Genomic DNA, 17,744 nt, shown 5'->3' with positions numbered 1-17,744 from the left:
TTGGAAGGTGGTGAGGGCTAGCCATTCCACCCAATCATCTTATTGATAATTAATAAATAGACACAAGTATTTTTTGATTTCTTGGTTTGCACACTCAGTTTGCCCATCAGTTTGGAGGTGGTACAGGTCATCCAAGAATTTAGAGACAAATTGAGATCCCTGATCTGAGATGACCACTTGTGGCATACCATATTTGGCATAGACTTCATCTTATAGGATTTTGGTCCATCCTTCCAAGGTCAGTTCTGTTGAACAGATGATCAGAATGATTGCTTTTGAGAATCGATCAATGATGATGATAATGGCATCATAGCCATTGCAGTCTGATAATCCAGTAATCATATCAACCAATATATAGGTCTATGATGATGAGGGGACCTCATTCAGGTGGAGCAGTGCAGCTCAGGCCTGCATCAAAGACTTGCCATATTGGCAGACTTCACATGCTTTGACATATATGGTAATGTTATTTCCCATTTTGGGCCACCAGTATTCTTGTAATACCAGCTCCTTAGTTTTGGCAATGCCAGGGTGCCTGGCAGTAGCATAGTCATGGCAGGTGGCGATGATCTTGCTGCATAGTCCTTGATCTTGAGGGATGTAGATTTGCCTATCATAGCAGATCAGCCCTCCTTCCTTCATCATCCCCTGCTCATGATTGAGGGATGGTGCTACTCATTGATCCCATTTATGATTGTCATGAGTTGCACTCTTGATGCACTCATGAATTTCCTCCTCTGTTGGCATTATCATTGCTCAGAAGTGTTTAGGCTGAAGTAATGTTACTCTCTTGTTATCAGCTCCCCCCTGATTGTGGTCTGCCCTTCGGCTAAGCAGGTCAGCCTTTTTGTTGGCTGTCTCTGCCTTGTGATGAAGGGTATACTGATATTGGCTGAGCTCTGTGACCCCTCTCACTCACTGACAGTTTAACTTTTGCAGCTGTCAGAAGTATCATAAGTTTTGATGATCAGTCCAGATTTCAAATGCTTCTGTGGCTCTGATCAAATAGTGCCACCATTCCTCAAGAGCAAGCATAATGGCAAGTAGTTCCTTGTTGTAGATTTCATAGTTGCGCTCAGTGATGGTTAATGCTTTTAAAAGGAAGGTGACTGGATGCCACTTCCCATCCTATTCTTGTAAAAGTATGGCACCAATGGAGCCTTTGCTGGAGTTGGCCTCAACTCAGAATTTCCCTTTCTGTATGAGAATAGCAAGTATGACATCCTCAGCTAGCTGTCATTTCAGGTCATCAAAAGCAGTTTGTCAGGAGGGACCCCATACCCAGAGGGCATTGCCAGTCAGTTGTGTCATGGATCAGATGACCTTGCTGTAGTCTCAGATAAATTGCCAGTAGAAGTTGGTAAATCCAAGAAACAATTGCAGCTCCTTCTTCTTGACTGGTTCTGGCCATTCAGTTACCCCTGCTACCTTGATGGAGTCCATCTGAATACTTCCTTCACTGATGATGACTCCAAGGTACTTGGTTTTGAGTACCTCAAATTCACACTTCTTGGCTTTGAGGAATAATTTGTGTCTTCTCATGAGGGCCAGTATCTGTTGCACTAGTCACCTGTGCTCCTCCTTAGTCCTTGACATAATTAGGATATTATCAAGGTAAATGGTAATCTTTCCAGTGGCAATGAGATCCTTGAATATATCATTCATCATCCACTGGAATGTGGCTAGGGAGTTGGTCAACCCAAAGAACATGACTGTGGGTTCGAATAGCTCTCAATTTGTTCTGAATGCTGCCTTCCACTCATCTCCCTCCTTAATGTGGACATTATTGTACCCCTATCAGACATTGAGTTTGGTGTAATATTTAGCACCTCAAAGCTTGTCTATCAACTCCAAGATCAATGGAAGGGGATAATGATTCTTGATCATCATTTCATTAAGTTTTCAATAGTCCTGGACTGGCCAGAGTTTGCTATCCTTCTTTTTGACAAAAAAGAATGGTGATGCCATAGGGGATTTTGAGGGTCTGATGTGTCCACTGGACAAGTTCTCATCCAAGAACTTGTCAAGTTCCTGCTGCTCATTGTTCTCAAGGGGGTAGGTTTTACAATCCAGATTGGCACTTGCATTTGGGATTAATTCAATCACATGATTCTATGGTTTTGGCTCTGGTAATTTATCAAAGTTTTCCTTCTCAAATAGGTCCTTGAAGTTGTGTGCTCATTCAGGTACCATTTCTTCGAAGGTCCTCTCTTTTTTTTGCTCATTGGCTCTGGTGGTTAGATTATTGGCATGGTGTACAGCACGAATGTGCAGTTTGCACTGAATATCGACAGCAAGGATGGTTTCCCCTTTCTCCATTTCCTCATCCCACTGATCCTCTGGATCCTCATCAGGGAGTTCAAATGAGATTTTTCGACACTGGCACCTTGTGAATGTGATCTGCTCAGTTTTCCAGTTGATCAATGGGTTGTGGCATATCAGCCAATCATGGCCAAGGAAGATTTCTTTGGTTCTGAGGTCTGTGACAGCTAAGTTGATCCATTCAGAATGATCACTGATCTTGAGTCTCAGTTCCACAAACTCAGTGATTGAGCCAGCCTGATTTTTGGTTCTATCCACATTATACACCAGGATTGGGACTGCCATAGCCTGGGTTGTGAGCTGGTGCTTGTTGATGAAAGCATGATTGATTGAACTCCTGGTACAACCACTATCAATTAGAGTGGTTACTGCATGGACAGATCGAGGTGTAAGGGTCTTGATTTGTGCTTTGGTGATTAAATCCCATTCAGGCATTTTGGATTGTCAAATGAATTTTCATGGCCCTCAGAGCTCATCAAGCCATTCCAGGGCTTGGCACCATTCCACCCCCTTTATTCCTTCTACCATCTTGTCAATGACTTCTTTGGCTCAAGTTCAGTGAACCCAATTTTTAAGCATGGCTATTGCTGCTGCTTTGCTTTTGGCATCCTTGATGGCTCTCCAAGTCCACTTGGTGTTGAATAGCTTGAGCCAAGTTTTGGGGCCCTCTGCCCCTGTTCAGCCCAGATGCATTTGAGTTTTCTGATCCTTTTGCAGTTCTGGGGTGTGTGAAGCAATAGTGGGTATATTCAAATGCACTTGATACATAGTCATAACTACAGGGGAACTATCAGTCTGACCAGCAGCTGTTGGGGGCACACCATGTTTTTGGGCTGACTCAGTGGAACTGTTCACTGGCTGGCCTCCTCTTTTACTTCTTTGACCTTGGTCTCCTTTCCAAGGTCCTCATCTTCTTTCTGCAATTCAGCAATCTGGGCTCAGATGTCTTCATGCATCTGCTTCTTCAGGCAGTCTTTTGCCATGTGGCCCTTTTGCCCACAATTGAAGCATTTGCCCTCCTTCTTCATTTGGTCAATGTCCATTGGCTTCCCAGCCCCAGTGTATGTCATTCCTGTGCCTGTCTTCTGACTTTCATAGGCTGAGGCCATTGAGGATCCTGACAATTTCCCAGCAGTTTGCTCTGACTTGTTCGAGGTTGGTGGAGGCAACTTTTTCATGTAGTCTTGCAGCATCATGGATTCTGCTTTCTGCCTTTGTCTCTCTTTGTACATCTCAATGATTTGCTTCTTCCACTTGTCATAGCCATTCAGCATAAGGGCTCAGATGCCAATGGCCAAGAACATCATGATGTAAGAAGAGAAGACTCCTTGCTTGAGGGCCTTGACCATTCAGCCATCATTGGCTATGTCATCCTGGATTCCAGTGAGTTTGGCCAAGCATTCTAACTTGTCAAAGTAGTCTATGGCTGCCTTGTCAGCCATCTTGTATTCCTTAATCTTTTGTTTGTGTACTTCTTGTATGGCAGGATCAATGAATTTGTCATGAAGCATCTGTTTGAAGACAGGCCATGAGGGGTATCAGTAGTGTTCCCAAGTTGACAATCAGAAATTCAGGGAAATGAGGATTCACCATGTCTTTGCCTTTTCTTCAAGATAAGAGGCAGTGAATATGATCTTATTCATGTCAGTCCCTAGGTATCCAATATAGGCCTCAAAGTATTGCTTGCAATCTACAAGAAACCAGTCAATGTCATTGGATGCTCCTTTAAAGGGGTGAGGTTTTCATAGAAGATCAGAGTGGCATTGAAGGATGGCAGCATCATAGGGTAATGCTCTCATTGGGTTGGGCCAGTTGGAGAACAGGGGTCATTGCCATTCTTGTGGCAGTCTGGGGAAAGAGTGGAGTGAGTTGTCATTGGCAACTGGGCTTTCCCATGGTAGTTCTTCCCTCTGGATGATAACTCTATCCTGAATGGTAAACCCTAGTCATACTGCTTCAGGGTCATCCCAAATGGGCTCTTTTCCTCCTCCACTCCCACTGGCTTGATCAGGGGGCAGTTGACCCCCCAAAAGCCTACTTTCTTTGCTGGTCCAAGAGTTTTGATAGCTGCTTAGCTTTTTCTTCAGCTGGGGTTGTGACTGTAGCAGCCAAGTCACCATTGATCAAGACAAGGGAGCAGAGTATGAAAAGGTGCTTTGGACCAATGGGGCCTGATACTCAGCTCACCTTGGTGTGATAGGGGGCATCTGCAGCATTGGTCATATTGAGGGTGCTGGTTGGTATGCTGGTGGTTGGCTAACTGGATCTTCTGGATGCTTTTGATTGTATTGTTGGAGTGGCATAGTCAGTTGCCACCCATCTCAGAATTTCTGTCTATTTGTCAGTTTCAGAGCATAAATATAATTGTCCTATCTGCAATGCCATCCAAGTGGTATTGTACCATAAAAAGGTTACCCCCCACAGGTAGTACTCCTGATACTCCTGGGTCTTAGCTTCCTGAATCAACCTTTCCAATTCTTCATTGTCCATCTCTTCCTGTCAGTCATATGGTGGTCCCCACAGTGGGTCACTACTTTCAGTTTCTTCCTCATTCCCAGCTTCATCATCTGCTCCTCCCCTGGGAGAGAAAGCACTGGACAGGTCATAGGAACTCTCCACATCCCCTTGTGGTTGTATTGTCATCCTGCTGTCCTGGCTGGGTGCTGGGACCAGCAGTTGGGCCCAAAAGGTCTGTGGCATGGAGGTAGAAGGCAATGGGCTGACTTTCAATATCGAAGTCATACTGATTCCCCCCAGTTGCTCTCACCACCTCCACTCACTTGCAATAGAGCTGAATGTTTCTTCTGTAGTCATTGTCGAGGAGCTGTCCAACAATTCTACTTCTGAGAAAACCTCAGAGGGTACAGGCAGGGATGTGGGCATTACCAGGGACTCATAGTCTGTAGTGCTCAAGAACAGACTCATCATCCTGGAAGGTAGTATCTGCACTAGAGGTTTATCAGGAAGGAGAGTATCTATGTCTTTCTTCTTCTTGAATATCCTCTTGAGTTGGGCAGCTAGGCTCTACTTCTGGTGAGGGGGTTGTTGGTGGCTGGTGGGACATTCATCAGGATTCGAGGATGTCATGAAGTGGAAGGTCTGGGATTATGTTTTGTAGAATATGTTGAATGTGCCAGAACTCATTATAGTGTCTGATTGCCTAAGCAGTGATTGAATGGCATCCTCAGCACAGCTGAATGATCATCAACAATCTTAACAAGGTTCCAATGATGGAAGAAAAGAGTTTAAGGAATTCTTGATTGAAGTTCAGATCTGATGGGTTGATAGAGGGCATTCAGTTTCTCAGCACAATTGGGCTTGAGAAAGAGAAGGTGGAAGCTTCAAGCTGATTGTTAGGCCCAAGCTGCATGTGATCAACTAGCATATGATAAACTAACATAGCTTCATGTTTGAGCCTTCCATTAGAGTTCACTTATTGTACTGTTGTTGACTCCCTGTGCTTCAAGGCTTTGTGTGACTAGCTTGAGAGTAGAATGAGGTGGAATAAACTTTAGCTCAAAGCTGGAGATTTATCAGCAAGAGTGAGCTCCTTAAATACTGTACAAGGTCTGCTAATAATACTACATATTTATTGTGTATATCTCTGTCTTGGTGCCCATTGTCCTTGAGCATCATTATCATATATAAAAGGATGATTGTGCATCATCAGGCAATACTGTTGTGTCAAAAGACAATGACAGACTTGGCTCATTGTGATGACTAAGCCTTATCTCACAGTCTTTAAGCGCTGTCTTTAGCACTCTGACTAAGCATAAATAGGGGTTTAGTTCAAAGAGAAAGGGAAAATTATGACAGGAATTTGGGCTTAACAATTGGCTCAGAGCTTTCTAGCTTCCCTTTCTTGGCATATATCAAAGTACAAGAAGCTGAATGCCTTCTATCAGCATTGTGAACCCCAATATCACCACTAACCTCTCTGAATTCATAGGAACCCTTGTAGCTGTGATAGTCAGAAACTATCAGAACCCTCAAGATGATATCAATAACCACTCCACCCATGATGTCCCTCTTGATGTTGGAACTTTCCTCTGGCTCAGACCTGGGCCCAAAGATGGGCCTGGTAACAAAGGTGAGAAAAGTCCTCAAGAAAAGGAGAGACCCCAATACTCCACCCACCACCTCTTGACCCCCAATCCCAAATCCCTGACCCATGACTCTGATGACCTCTATACCACTAATGAACTGGTGAAAGAAGAGGAGAACAGGCTCAATCAGCAGCAGGGGAACAACATACACAATCAGCAGTACCAACAGCAGGTTGGAGGAGGATGAACTGCAGAATGGGGTCCTCTCCCAGAAAGTTCCTACAAGACCCAGAAGCACCAAAAATAGCCACTGGATACCAAATGGAATGAGAATCCAGAAGATGACCCCTACACTGCTGATTAATGGGATGATTCTCATGATGATGATGAGAATAGTTGGTGCAAGTCACTGACCACTGATAACACAGGAAGCCATGACTTCCTGTCTAACAGTAACTCCTTACCTGATAGGTATGGAGTCCAAATGCCACCAAGGGCCTGAATCAGCAATCAGACCCTTTGCTGGTTCTTACATAGGCAGATCACTGCCCTTTTCCTCAACCTGGACTTCTATAATGAATTCTGCTGATATAGTAAATGGATGGAGAGAGAAAGAGAGTGGCAGTGAAATGCCAAAGAAGAGGAGGTCTGGGATTTACCATCCTGGAAACTCCCTATCTATGACTCTGGCCTCCAGGGTCAACACCATCCTCAAGGAGGATGAGGAGACCAAAGAGGAGGGAGGGGACACCCTCTTCACAAATGATCTCTAGTCTGGACTCTTAGATGAGGAGCAACTGGAGCAGGCAGAGGAAGAGCAAAGAAGGGAGGATCTTTGCACAGAAGACCAGCTGGAACTCCTGCCAGTCTTTGAGGAACAACCAGTACTAAGGATGCTCCTGGTACTGCCAAAGGATGCTGAAAGCCCAGCATCCTCAATATGGACAACATTATTCTGGAACATGTCCCTCCCTCTCAACCAATTACAGCATAGCATCCCAGCTTTCCAAAAGCCAACCCCTATCAAGCAGCCATTACTCAAACCTATGGAGGCTGCAAATTCAGTAACTGTTTGCTGGACAACCGCCACCAGATGAAGCTGAAGGCAGTGGAGTGACTCTAAGGGCTCCTGAGGCAGACAATCCCAAGGCCACTGCCTAAGGCAGGACCATCAAGGATGGACAGAGCATATAAAAAGAAGTACCCCTGCCAGAAAGTCCTGTCACCAATGATGGCTCTCTGCATTCATTCCCAGAACCTCCAGCAGGATAGATGGTCCTGCTCTCTGGTGGGACCCTGAATCTGATAGCCATCCTCATGGCCAATGCTCAAATACTCAACATGAAACCAAATCTTGTATGTGAGCCCCACTCCTTCAGGGGAGCATCTGACAATATTGACTGCTTTCTAACTGACTGCAATCAATATTTCCAAGTATTTGCCTTGTACTTCCTCCTTGACATGTACAAGGTGACATTCACCTTGACTCACATGGAAGACAAGATGAAAACATGGTGGATCCTTCTATCCCCCATGTTCTGGTCTACTACATGACAACATCACCAGTATCTCTTGTGGCTGGTCTTTAAACAGATGATTGTTGACAAGTTTATAGACTCTGCCATCTAAGAAGTCCACAAACAGAGGATGAAGGACTTCAAGATGGCCAATAAACTGGACATGGACTACTTCAATAAATTGGAACAGCTCAGCAAACTTGCTGGAGTCTGAGACAATGTCACCAATACCAGGTGGATGGTTGAATATATGAAGATGGAAGCTCTGCCCTCCTATCTGAAGATTATCTCAGACATCAGACATGGTATCTCAAAGGGATACAATGAGTGGAAGAAACACATTATCACTATGTACAGGGAGAAACAGTGATAGAAGGTGGAATCATCCATCCTATCATGGGGAGGACAGAAGAACCAGGGACAGGGGATGAAGCCCTCCACCTCCAATGTGACCACATCTGTCAAGCCCAGTGGCTCAGCCACAACTTCCTCATATGACAAGAAGAAAACTGGTACAGACACAACATATACTGGAATGGGTAAGCCAATAGACATAGATCATCTCAAAAAGGAGGAGAAGTGCTTCAATTGCAGCCAGAAGGGCCACATGGCACAAACCTGTCCTCAGAATCAGAACAAGTGCATCCAAGAAGACATACAGGTGCAGATTGCCAAATTGATGAAGGAAGAAGAAGACCTCAGACTGGAGACAAAGGTTGAGGCAGTAAAAGACAGGGCTAAGCATTGAGTGATTCCACTGACTCAGCCAAAGTACCAAAAAGTGGTGTGTCACAATCAGATGCTGGTCAAACTGACATTATTTCTGTAGGATTACCTATGTCTAAATTATGTGTACATTCAAATATACCTGACATTACCACTGAGACACTGGGATCACCTAAGGAACTGATGAAGAGGATCTGGGTGCATGCATGGTGAAAACAGATACAGCAGAGCATTATCCACTGACCACACTCACACCAACACACACACAAAACTCTTAGTTCATGGGGGGATTATAATGCGATAAAAGTAGCAATCAACAAATATAATTGTCTTCTTTAATGAGATCACAGCATATGAACAGTAATAGCACCCTTACAACAGTCCAAGATCTCTCTAAGTCTCAAAGCTTTTCATTTTATCAGAACAAGAGGTGGCAACAGGTGTTGCTGGGCCTCAAGGCAAAGAGTACTGCAGCTCAATACAATACATTGAAACACTCTCACAAAACTCTCCAAATCGTCCTAAGCACAGCTCAGATCACCTCAAAATCTCTAACACACACAATACACAACTCAAAGCTTTGCGCTCTAAGCAAAAACCAATCACAAACACATCCACAAGTGCCAAAGAGCACAGATCTCTGTCCACAAGTTTTCAAACCAATCATAGACCCACAGAATTCAAACCTATGTGATCCAGAGACACAAAACCCAATAAAACACTGTCTGACAGACCAAAGGGTTTGAACCTCTGCCACCTGTAGTGGTGCACATCACAAATACTTCAAAAACTCAAGATGATGCCCTTCAGACACTGCTCTCTTATTCTCAGATTAGAGCACAATCCAAAACCTCTTATCAAACTGGGCTTAAGTTCTTCATGAGCTTCGATGCCTTGTTTAGTTCTCACAGGTCTCTCAAGGATGTTCAATAATACATTTATTCTCTTGCCCAAAGTTACTAACACAAACTCAGAGCCTAGAGTGTAAGGCTTTCTATGCCTAATACACTGCAACTGTGGGGGGTCAGAAACTTCTCCTCCAGTCATACAATACCCTATTTAAATGCTCTACTATGGTAGTTACTAATACAATCCTGCTATGGTATCCTCAAAGCATGAGACTCTGTGCTGGATCCCATGGGTATTATTTGCATGCATATTGCAGTCACCACATTATTTGCTTCTGGGGGATGACTGTGCCTGCTGTTCCTTTGCTAGCTGACATCAGCTAGCTGGCCTTGCCAGGTCTGCTTGCTTTCTTATTTCCCTGGTGATATCTCTGACAGCGGTAAACTGTGCCAAACCCCCAGGATTATCTCTCATGCCAGGAGTCAGCCACAATGGCTATGTTCTGCTTCCCTGTATCCAATCAGTCATTCTATCTGACTCACCAAAGGTGCCATTTCTTGGTATGATGTGGAGTCCCTCACTGTGTTATGCATGCTAAGACACCATATGTATATGTGCAAGGCTCAGGGCAGTATGTGTGCTATTCATTCCTGAGATAATATTCCTCTACTTATTACTTTGTTGTCATCAGTCTATTTCTCTATTCAATACCCATTTACTCAGATACCTTTCTTTGGGTCTCAGTTCTCTGTTCTAAGGCATGTCCCATCAGTGCATCAATGGCTGTGCATCTTTGATCAATGTGATCAGACTTGCTGATCATATTTCAATCATAGTCTTTTTATTTTTAGCATGTCCTCTTATAATGGTATTAGCACATTTAGGGCCAAGTGCTGGGACCTCACATACAGCCTAACCCCTCTGGTATTAGTCTGTTACTAGGCCATGCACTCTGCTTATTGTTTCTTCAGTTTAGCATTATGATAGCTAGGTTTCTGTGTGCTCAAGTCCTATTTTCTGTTACATGCTTACTGGCCTGGAATGCAGTCCATGTATTCACAATTTTCACAATTTTACATGCCTGAACATGGAGAGGGCATGTCACCGACTCAACTGCCTATGGGCTGAACATGGGCAGAGGGTCTCATTGGTTGGCTAAAACCATTCAACACCAAATGGACTTTGTGAGCTATCAAAGATGCAAAGGATGAAGCTGCAGTGAAAGCCATGCTCAGGAATTGGATCCACAAGACCTGGGCTGAAGAAGTAGTGGATGATGTGATCAAAGAAATGAAGAAGGTCGAACAGTGCCAAGCCCTAGAATGGTTTGATGAACTATGAGGATCACAGAAGTTTATCCAATGATCTAAAACATTAGGCTAAGATCTTTTGGCCAAAGCCTGGATCAAGATCCTGACTTCCTGGAGCATGTATATGGTCACTGCTCTAATAAACAGTGGTTGTACTGGTAGCTTCATCAATTGTGCTTTCATCAGCAAGCACAACCTTCCTATCTGAGCCACAGCAGCTCCTATTCCAGTCTATAATGTGGATGAAACAAAAAACCAAGCTGGTTCCATCACTGAGTTCATAGAGCTTAGACTCACAATCAGTGATCATTCTGAGTGGATCAACTTGGCAGTAACTGATTTAGGGACCAAGAAAGTTTTTCTTGATCATGATTAGCTCATATGTCACAACCTGCTTATTAACTGGAAGACCAGGTACATCACTTTTGCTAGATGCTGATGATAGAAGATCCCATTTGAACTACCCAATGAAGATCCCAAGGATTGGTGGGATGAAGAAATAAAAGATGGTGAGACAATTCTTGCCATCAACTTACAGCAGGCAATTCACATCCACACCATGTGCCATGCAAATGACCTGGTGGTGAAAGCCAATGCTGACAAGGAGAAAAGAACATTCAAAAAGATGGTATCTGAGTGGGCATAGGACTATTGAGACTTATTTGAGAAGGAAAGTTTTGATGAATTACCTGACCCAAAGCCTTGGAACCATGCCATAGAACTGATTTCTAATGTGAATGCTAACCTGGATTGCAAAACTTATCCACTTGGCAACAATGAACAACAAGAACTGGACAAGTTTCTCAATCAGAACTTATCCAGCAGGAGGATTCAGCCATCAAAATCTTCAATGGCCTCACCCTTCTTCTTTGTCAAGAAGAAGGATGGAAAACTCTGACCAGTACAAGATTACTGGAAGCTCAATGAGATGATGATCAAGAATTGCTATACACTTCCATTGATCTCAGAATTGATGGACAAACTCTGCAGCACCAAATACTACACTAAATTGGATATCTGATGAGGGTACAACAACATGTGCATCAAAGAAGGTGATGAATGGAAGGCCACCTTCTGGACTAACTATAGGCTATTTGAGCCAACAGTTATGTTTTTTGGCCTCACCAATTCACCCACTACCTTCCAGTGGATGATGAATGACATCTTCAAGAGTCTCATCATCATGGAGAAGATTATGATTTACTTATATGACATCTTAATCATGTCCAAAATAAAGGAGGAACATTGATGGCTAGTATGACAAGTACTAGTCTTAATGAGGAAGCATTGACTCTTCCTCAAGGCTGAAAAGTGTGAATTTGAGGTATTGAAAACTGAATACCTCAGAGTCATTATCAGTGAAGGAAGCATCAGGATGGATCCTGTCAAAGTAGTGGGAGTAACTGAGTGGCCAGAGCTGACCAAGAAGAAGGAACTGCAATCCTTCCTTGGCTTCACAAACTTCTACCAGTGGTTCATTCAGGACTACAGCAAAAAAAAAAAAAAAATAGTCTGACCCATGATGCAATTAACTGGAAATACACCATGGACTTAGGGATCCTCACAACAATCAGCATTTAACAACCTTAAACACTGATTGGCTGAGGATGTCATTCTTGCCATACCAACCTAGGATAGAAGGTTCTGAGTAGAGGCAAATTCAAATGAAGGCACTATTGGAGCCATTCTCTCTTAGGAACAAGATGGCAAATGGTGACCAGTTGCATTCTTATCGAAGGTGCTCACTGTCACAGAGTGCAACTACAAGATTTACAACAAGGAACTCCTTGCCATAATGCTCACCCTAGCCAAATTGTGATATTATCTCATTGGAGTAACCCAGATCTTTGAGATCTGAACAGACCATCAAAACCTATCATATTTCTGTCTCCCACCAAAACTTAATCACCAACAAGCCTGATGGATCATGGAATTATCCAAATACAAGTATATGCTACACTACAAGGCTGGTGAAGCAAACAAGAAGGCAGATTTCCTCAGCTGAAGGGCCAACTATGATCAAAGAGGAGACAACAATAAAGGAGTCATATTACTATGACCAGAGCACTTCTGAGCAATGATCATGCCCATGGAGGAGAAAATACATGAGTGCATCAAGAGTGCAATGTGAGATCCCCATAAATGAGATCAATAAATTGCTTTATCTCTGAATCATGAATGGGGACTGAAGAAAGAAGAGGGATTGATCTGCTATGATAGGCAGATCTATATTCCTAGAGATCAAGGGCTCCATGGTGATATCATTGCCACATGCCATGACCATGTGACAGCTGGTCACCCAGGCATTGCCAAGATGAAAGAGCTTATACTATGGGAATATTGGTGGCCCAAAATGGATCATAATATCACCCAATATGTCAAAGCTAGTGAGGTTTGTCAATGAGGCAAAGTCTCAACATGACTCCAGGCCACACCACTCCACCCAAATGAGGTATCATCACCACCATAGACTCACATTTCAGTGGATATGGTAATGGGACTTCCAGAAAGTGACAGCTATGATGCAATCATCATCATAGTTGGTCACTTCTCCAAAGCGATCATTCTGATCACTTGCTTGACAGAATTAACATCAGAAGGATGGGCAAAGATCCTATGTGATGAAGTCTATGCCAAATACAGTATGCCACAAGTCATCATTTCAGATAGGAGACCACAATTCATCTCCAAATTTCTAGATGACTTGTACTGACTGCTCAATATCAAGGGAAATGCATCAACAGCATACCACTCCCAAACAGATGGCCAGATGGAATGGGTGAATCAAGAAGTTGAAAAGTATCTCTGACTTTTCATCAATTATCATCAAGATAATTGGATGGGATAGCTAGCACTAGCTGCCTTTCAACACAACAACAGGATTCATTCAGTAACTGGCAAAACACCCTGTTTCATTAACTATGGGTGACATCTTCTCATCACCCAAAGTGAGTGAGTACACATGATGATACTGGCATCAATAGATTTTGCTACCACAATAGCAAAAATCCACAATGAAATGAAGACAGCCCTTGAAAAGGCTGCATTGACAATGAAGAAACAATATGACAAACATCAAAGGCTGGCCCATGAATATTCAATCAACAACAAAGTTTGGTTGGATACAACAAACCTCCATCTCCCTTGTCCAAAACAGAAACTAGCAGACAAATGCACTGGGCCCTTCACTATTCTCACCAAGATTGGCACATCCACATACAAATTACAACTTTCCACCACATGAAAAGTCTATGACATCTTCAATGAAACACTTTTGACTCCTTATATCCAACCAGCCTTTCCAAACCAAGAACATCCACCACTACCACCACCAGACTTGATCAACAATAAAGAACATTATGAAATCAATCAAATACTGCACCACAAATTATGAAAAATCAAAGCATGCAGTGGTGAAACAACAACAACAGTGGATTACCTTGTCAGTTGGAAAGGATATGGACCAGAATCAAACCAATGGGTCAATGAGAAATGAATGAATGCTGACAATGCAATACATGACTACAAACAGTAGATAAATTGACCAACAAGTGGTCAATGTCTTTAAAAATCTTATGAACATACCAACAACAACAGCAGAGGACATGTTGCCCATGAAGGGTCAATGTCTTCATAAGTCTTACACATAGAGAAGAAGGGCAGGTTGGGACTGGAATGAGATATTATGGCCTATCTTGGACAGGTGGACTTATCCCTAACAAAGCCATCAGGATGATGGTCTTAAGGAGAAGGTAATGTTATGATTTTTCCTATTTTCTTTTCTTTTACCTAACTTATTTAGGTTGACTCCTATTTCTGCTTAGTCAGAGTGTCTAACCAGTGCTTAGGACTGTGGGAAGGCTTAGTCAGCAGCACCATCCAGATTCTACTGCACTGCTGTGAGGCTCACAGCAGCACAATGGCAGAATGCCTTTTTTGTCATTGCACAGCAGTAACAGCAGTAACAGCTCAACAGCAGACAATACTCTTTTGTAGGTAGCTTGACAACACTGGACAAAACACTACACAGCACCAGGAAGGACAACTAGGTAGTTGTATATTTAGGATGGATGACAATTAGTATATAAGTGGTGTAGCTCTTGCTATAGTAACTCCAGCTTTGAGCTAAAGTTTATTCTTTCATCATCTTATCTTGAGCAACTTGCAATACCTTGACAACACAGCACCATCAAACACATCAAGTGGACTCTGACATTCTAACCTGAAGTGTGAAGTTGTGTCAGTTTATCATGTGTTATTGGTCACATGGAATTTGGGCTTAACAATTCCAGAGTCTCTGGCATATCATTCATGCACATGTCACAGTCTGACATGCATATTCTGCTCTGGGTTGGGACTGCCTTTTGTTTCTATGCAACCTAATATCAGTTACCTCTGTTAATGGCCTGGCCACTGGTCTCTTCACTTTATTACCTCCCCAGGGCAATTAATCCATGCACAGGAGTCATTCTAGACTCCTGGGATTATTTCTGGATATTCCTTTCACCAAATCTTCTTGCTTCTTGGCCAAACTCTCCAATATTCAGTTTTATCTCATTGTGCATCAATGCTCTATTCTAGAACATGTCTCTCACCAATTTAATACCTATGCATCATTGATCAATATGATGCAAAATCATGCACAAAGCTCTGATTGTATTTTGACCATGTGCTCTTTATTTTTATTGGGTCTTTCTGTACTTGTATTAGCACAATTAGTGTCAAGTGCTGGGACCTCATGTTCAATCTGACCTCCTCTGGTATCATCCTGCTGCTAGGCCATGCTCTCCATCCATCATCACTCAAGCCAGCTGTCATATAAGTCCCATTTTCCTGCGCTCTAGCTATATTCTTTATTGTGCACATAGTGGACTGTGATACAGTCGATGTATTGTTATAATTCACAAAATTACATGCCTGGACATGCAGCAGGCTTGTCAATGCATCAAGAAAGGACTGAGACACAAAATGCATACTGTCTGTGGGACCATGGAAACCTACTGGAAGTGACTATTCAGTATGTAATGCATCTCAGATTTCACAGGTGACAGCTTCACCACCCATAAATAAAAGATGTTTGTTAGCAGTAACAGCTGCTATTTCTTATCCTGGAAACACATGTAGAACATTCTCAGGTTGAAAGCCACCATCAGGAAGTATAGATACCCTTCAATGGCCCAGCACATGCTGATAGTTTGTTCTTAGTGGTGCCTTATTATCCTATAAGAAAGATAAATATGGTTGTCGAATGACTGTGAAAATGACTCAGATTTGGCTGATGCATATCATCTTAATGGCAAATCTCAGTGCACACTGTAGGGTGCCCAAAGAGTCACACCTTCAGTTGCATCTGAAGATTGAAGAGCCACAAATGAAAAAGTGGATATATGACAAGTCTGAAGATATTGTAACATCCAAAGAACCATGTAATCAATATGTGCTGTTGCCTCACACATCTTCATGAGAAGTGTTGAGTTGTAACCAATTCTATCTCATTTGACATGCAAGCTAAGAACTTACATCTAATGTAGAACATATCAGAGTCAGCAAAATCCAGGTTGATACATCATCACAGTTGACTTCCAGGCCATCAGCAGCACAGAGTATAAATATTAAGTGCTAGAAATGTCATACAGCTGGTCCAAATGACCATGGTGAAGATTGATGTTGAACCAAATTTGGTGACTGAGATCGAAAAAGCTTTTCCCATCTGGGCAGTCCCAATCACTAGGAGCTCTATAAGAAAGGGCATTGAACTTGTTGTTAAAGATTATGAAACTGCCCTGCCATTTGTAATTGTGAATGAGGTCTTTATGTTCTCTTTGAAGGATGACCAGTCAATAATAACTGCAGAGGGTCTCATTGGAGAAAAAAAAATTTGCAGGCTTGTGGCATGATCCTGTAGAGTTCACTGGAACAAAAACTGGCATTCATGAAATCTCTGAGCTGGTGATGAATTAGCATGGCATCTAGAACAAGGACAGAAAAACTTACCTACTAGATCACCAACTGTTCTCTTCTGATACCCTGGCCACCACCCAAGAAAACCAGCATCCATTTCCCAGTTGATACTTTGGGTTTGAGATGGATAGGAACTGAGATCTATGAGGCATCAGAAAATTTCCTTTGCAATATCATGAGGCTCTCTAATCTCTGGTATGAGAGCCTAGTATCCACATGGTCATGGTAAATGAGGAAGCATGAGTGTTACAAACAGCCACCACTGCATCCTGGTTTCAGTCTGGTGTTCCAGAAATAACTGATCTCTTTCATTACCAGTGCATCTCACAGCTTGGTGCATCTCATATTTTAATTGTGGCATGCATCACTGCTGAATATCCACTTAACATCAAGTTTTCCTGACAGGAACTGGGCAATTGTCAGAGTTTAGCCTTAGATCTGCAATGATAATGACCATGAGGTAATGTGAAAAGCGAAATGGCCCAAGCCACCACTGAGCCACAAGTTATCCAGTTCCTTAAAAAACAAACATGTGTTAGATATCCATGGGCCAGTGATGCAATGGTCAGATTTTTCTTCTCCCACAATATTACCATATTCTTAGGCAACCTACTGGCTGATCTGTCAAGTTTCATATTTAGCTAAGATATCCAGGCTTTGAAGGTGATAGACCAGGCACAAGTTTGATGTAATTCATTTCAGTATTGTTCAAGCACTGGTGTTCATGTATCAGAATCTTGGCCTCCTTCATTTTCCCTAAAAGGTCTGGGACTGCACCCTTAGTGACAAGCATTTTATCTGAATTTGTTATGGATCAGAACCATGGTAAATGCATGACAGAGATAGAGACTAGATGTTACTGTAATATGTGAGCCCTCAGAGCTCAAAAAAACATGGTAATACATGTGAGTTTTTGAATCCAATGTCAGAAAACACCTACCACTCAAAATCATGTCATTGGCTGTGGCTCCATCAGCCAATCGATCCCTTTTCAAGCATGGGTGCCTTACTGG

At 42.7% G+C, this 17,744-nt stretch overlaps 1 protein-coding gene across 1 annotated transcript; it reads right to left on the bottom strand.

The window, feature by feature from the left end:
- Positions 1-6,194: 6,194 nt before the first annotated feature.
- On the bottom strand, positions 6,195-6,747 carry BT62DRAFT_924594 (uncharacterized protein; the record flags this gene model as incomplete). Its single annotated transcript, XM_043184637.1, has 3 exons — positions 6,195-6,209; positions 6,256-6,517; positions 6,578-6,747. The coding sequence occupies 3 exons, from the start codon at positions 6,745-6,747 to the stop codon at positions 6,195-6,197; spliced, it is 447 nt and encodes a 148-aa protein (XP_043033142.1).
- Between the last annotated feature and the right edge of the window lie 10,997 nt (positions 6,748-17,744).

Source organism: Guyanagaster necrorhizus (assembly GCF_019112545.1).
Source record: "Guyanagaster necrorhizus MCA 3950 unplaced genomic scaffold BT62scaffold_66, whole genome shotgun sequence".
Classification (NCBI taxonomy): domain Eukaryota; kingdom Fungi; phylum Basidiomycota; class Agaricomycetes; order Agaricales; family Physalacriaceae; genus Guyanagaster; species Guyanagaster necrorhizus.
Note: the sequence above shows the minus strand (reverse complement) of the source record. Positions and strands in the feature narration are given on the sequence as shown.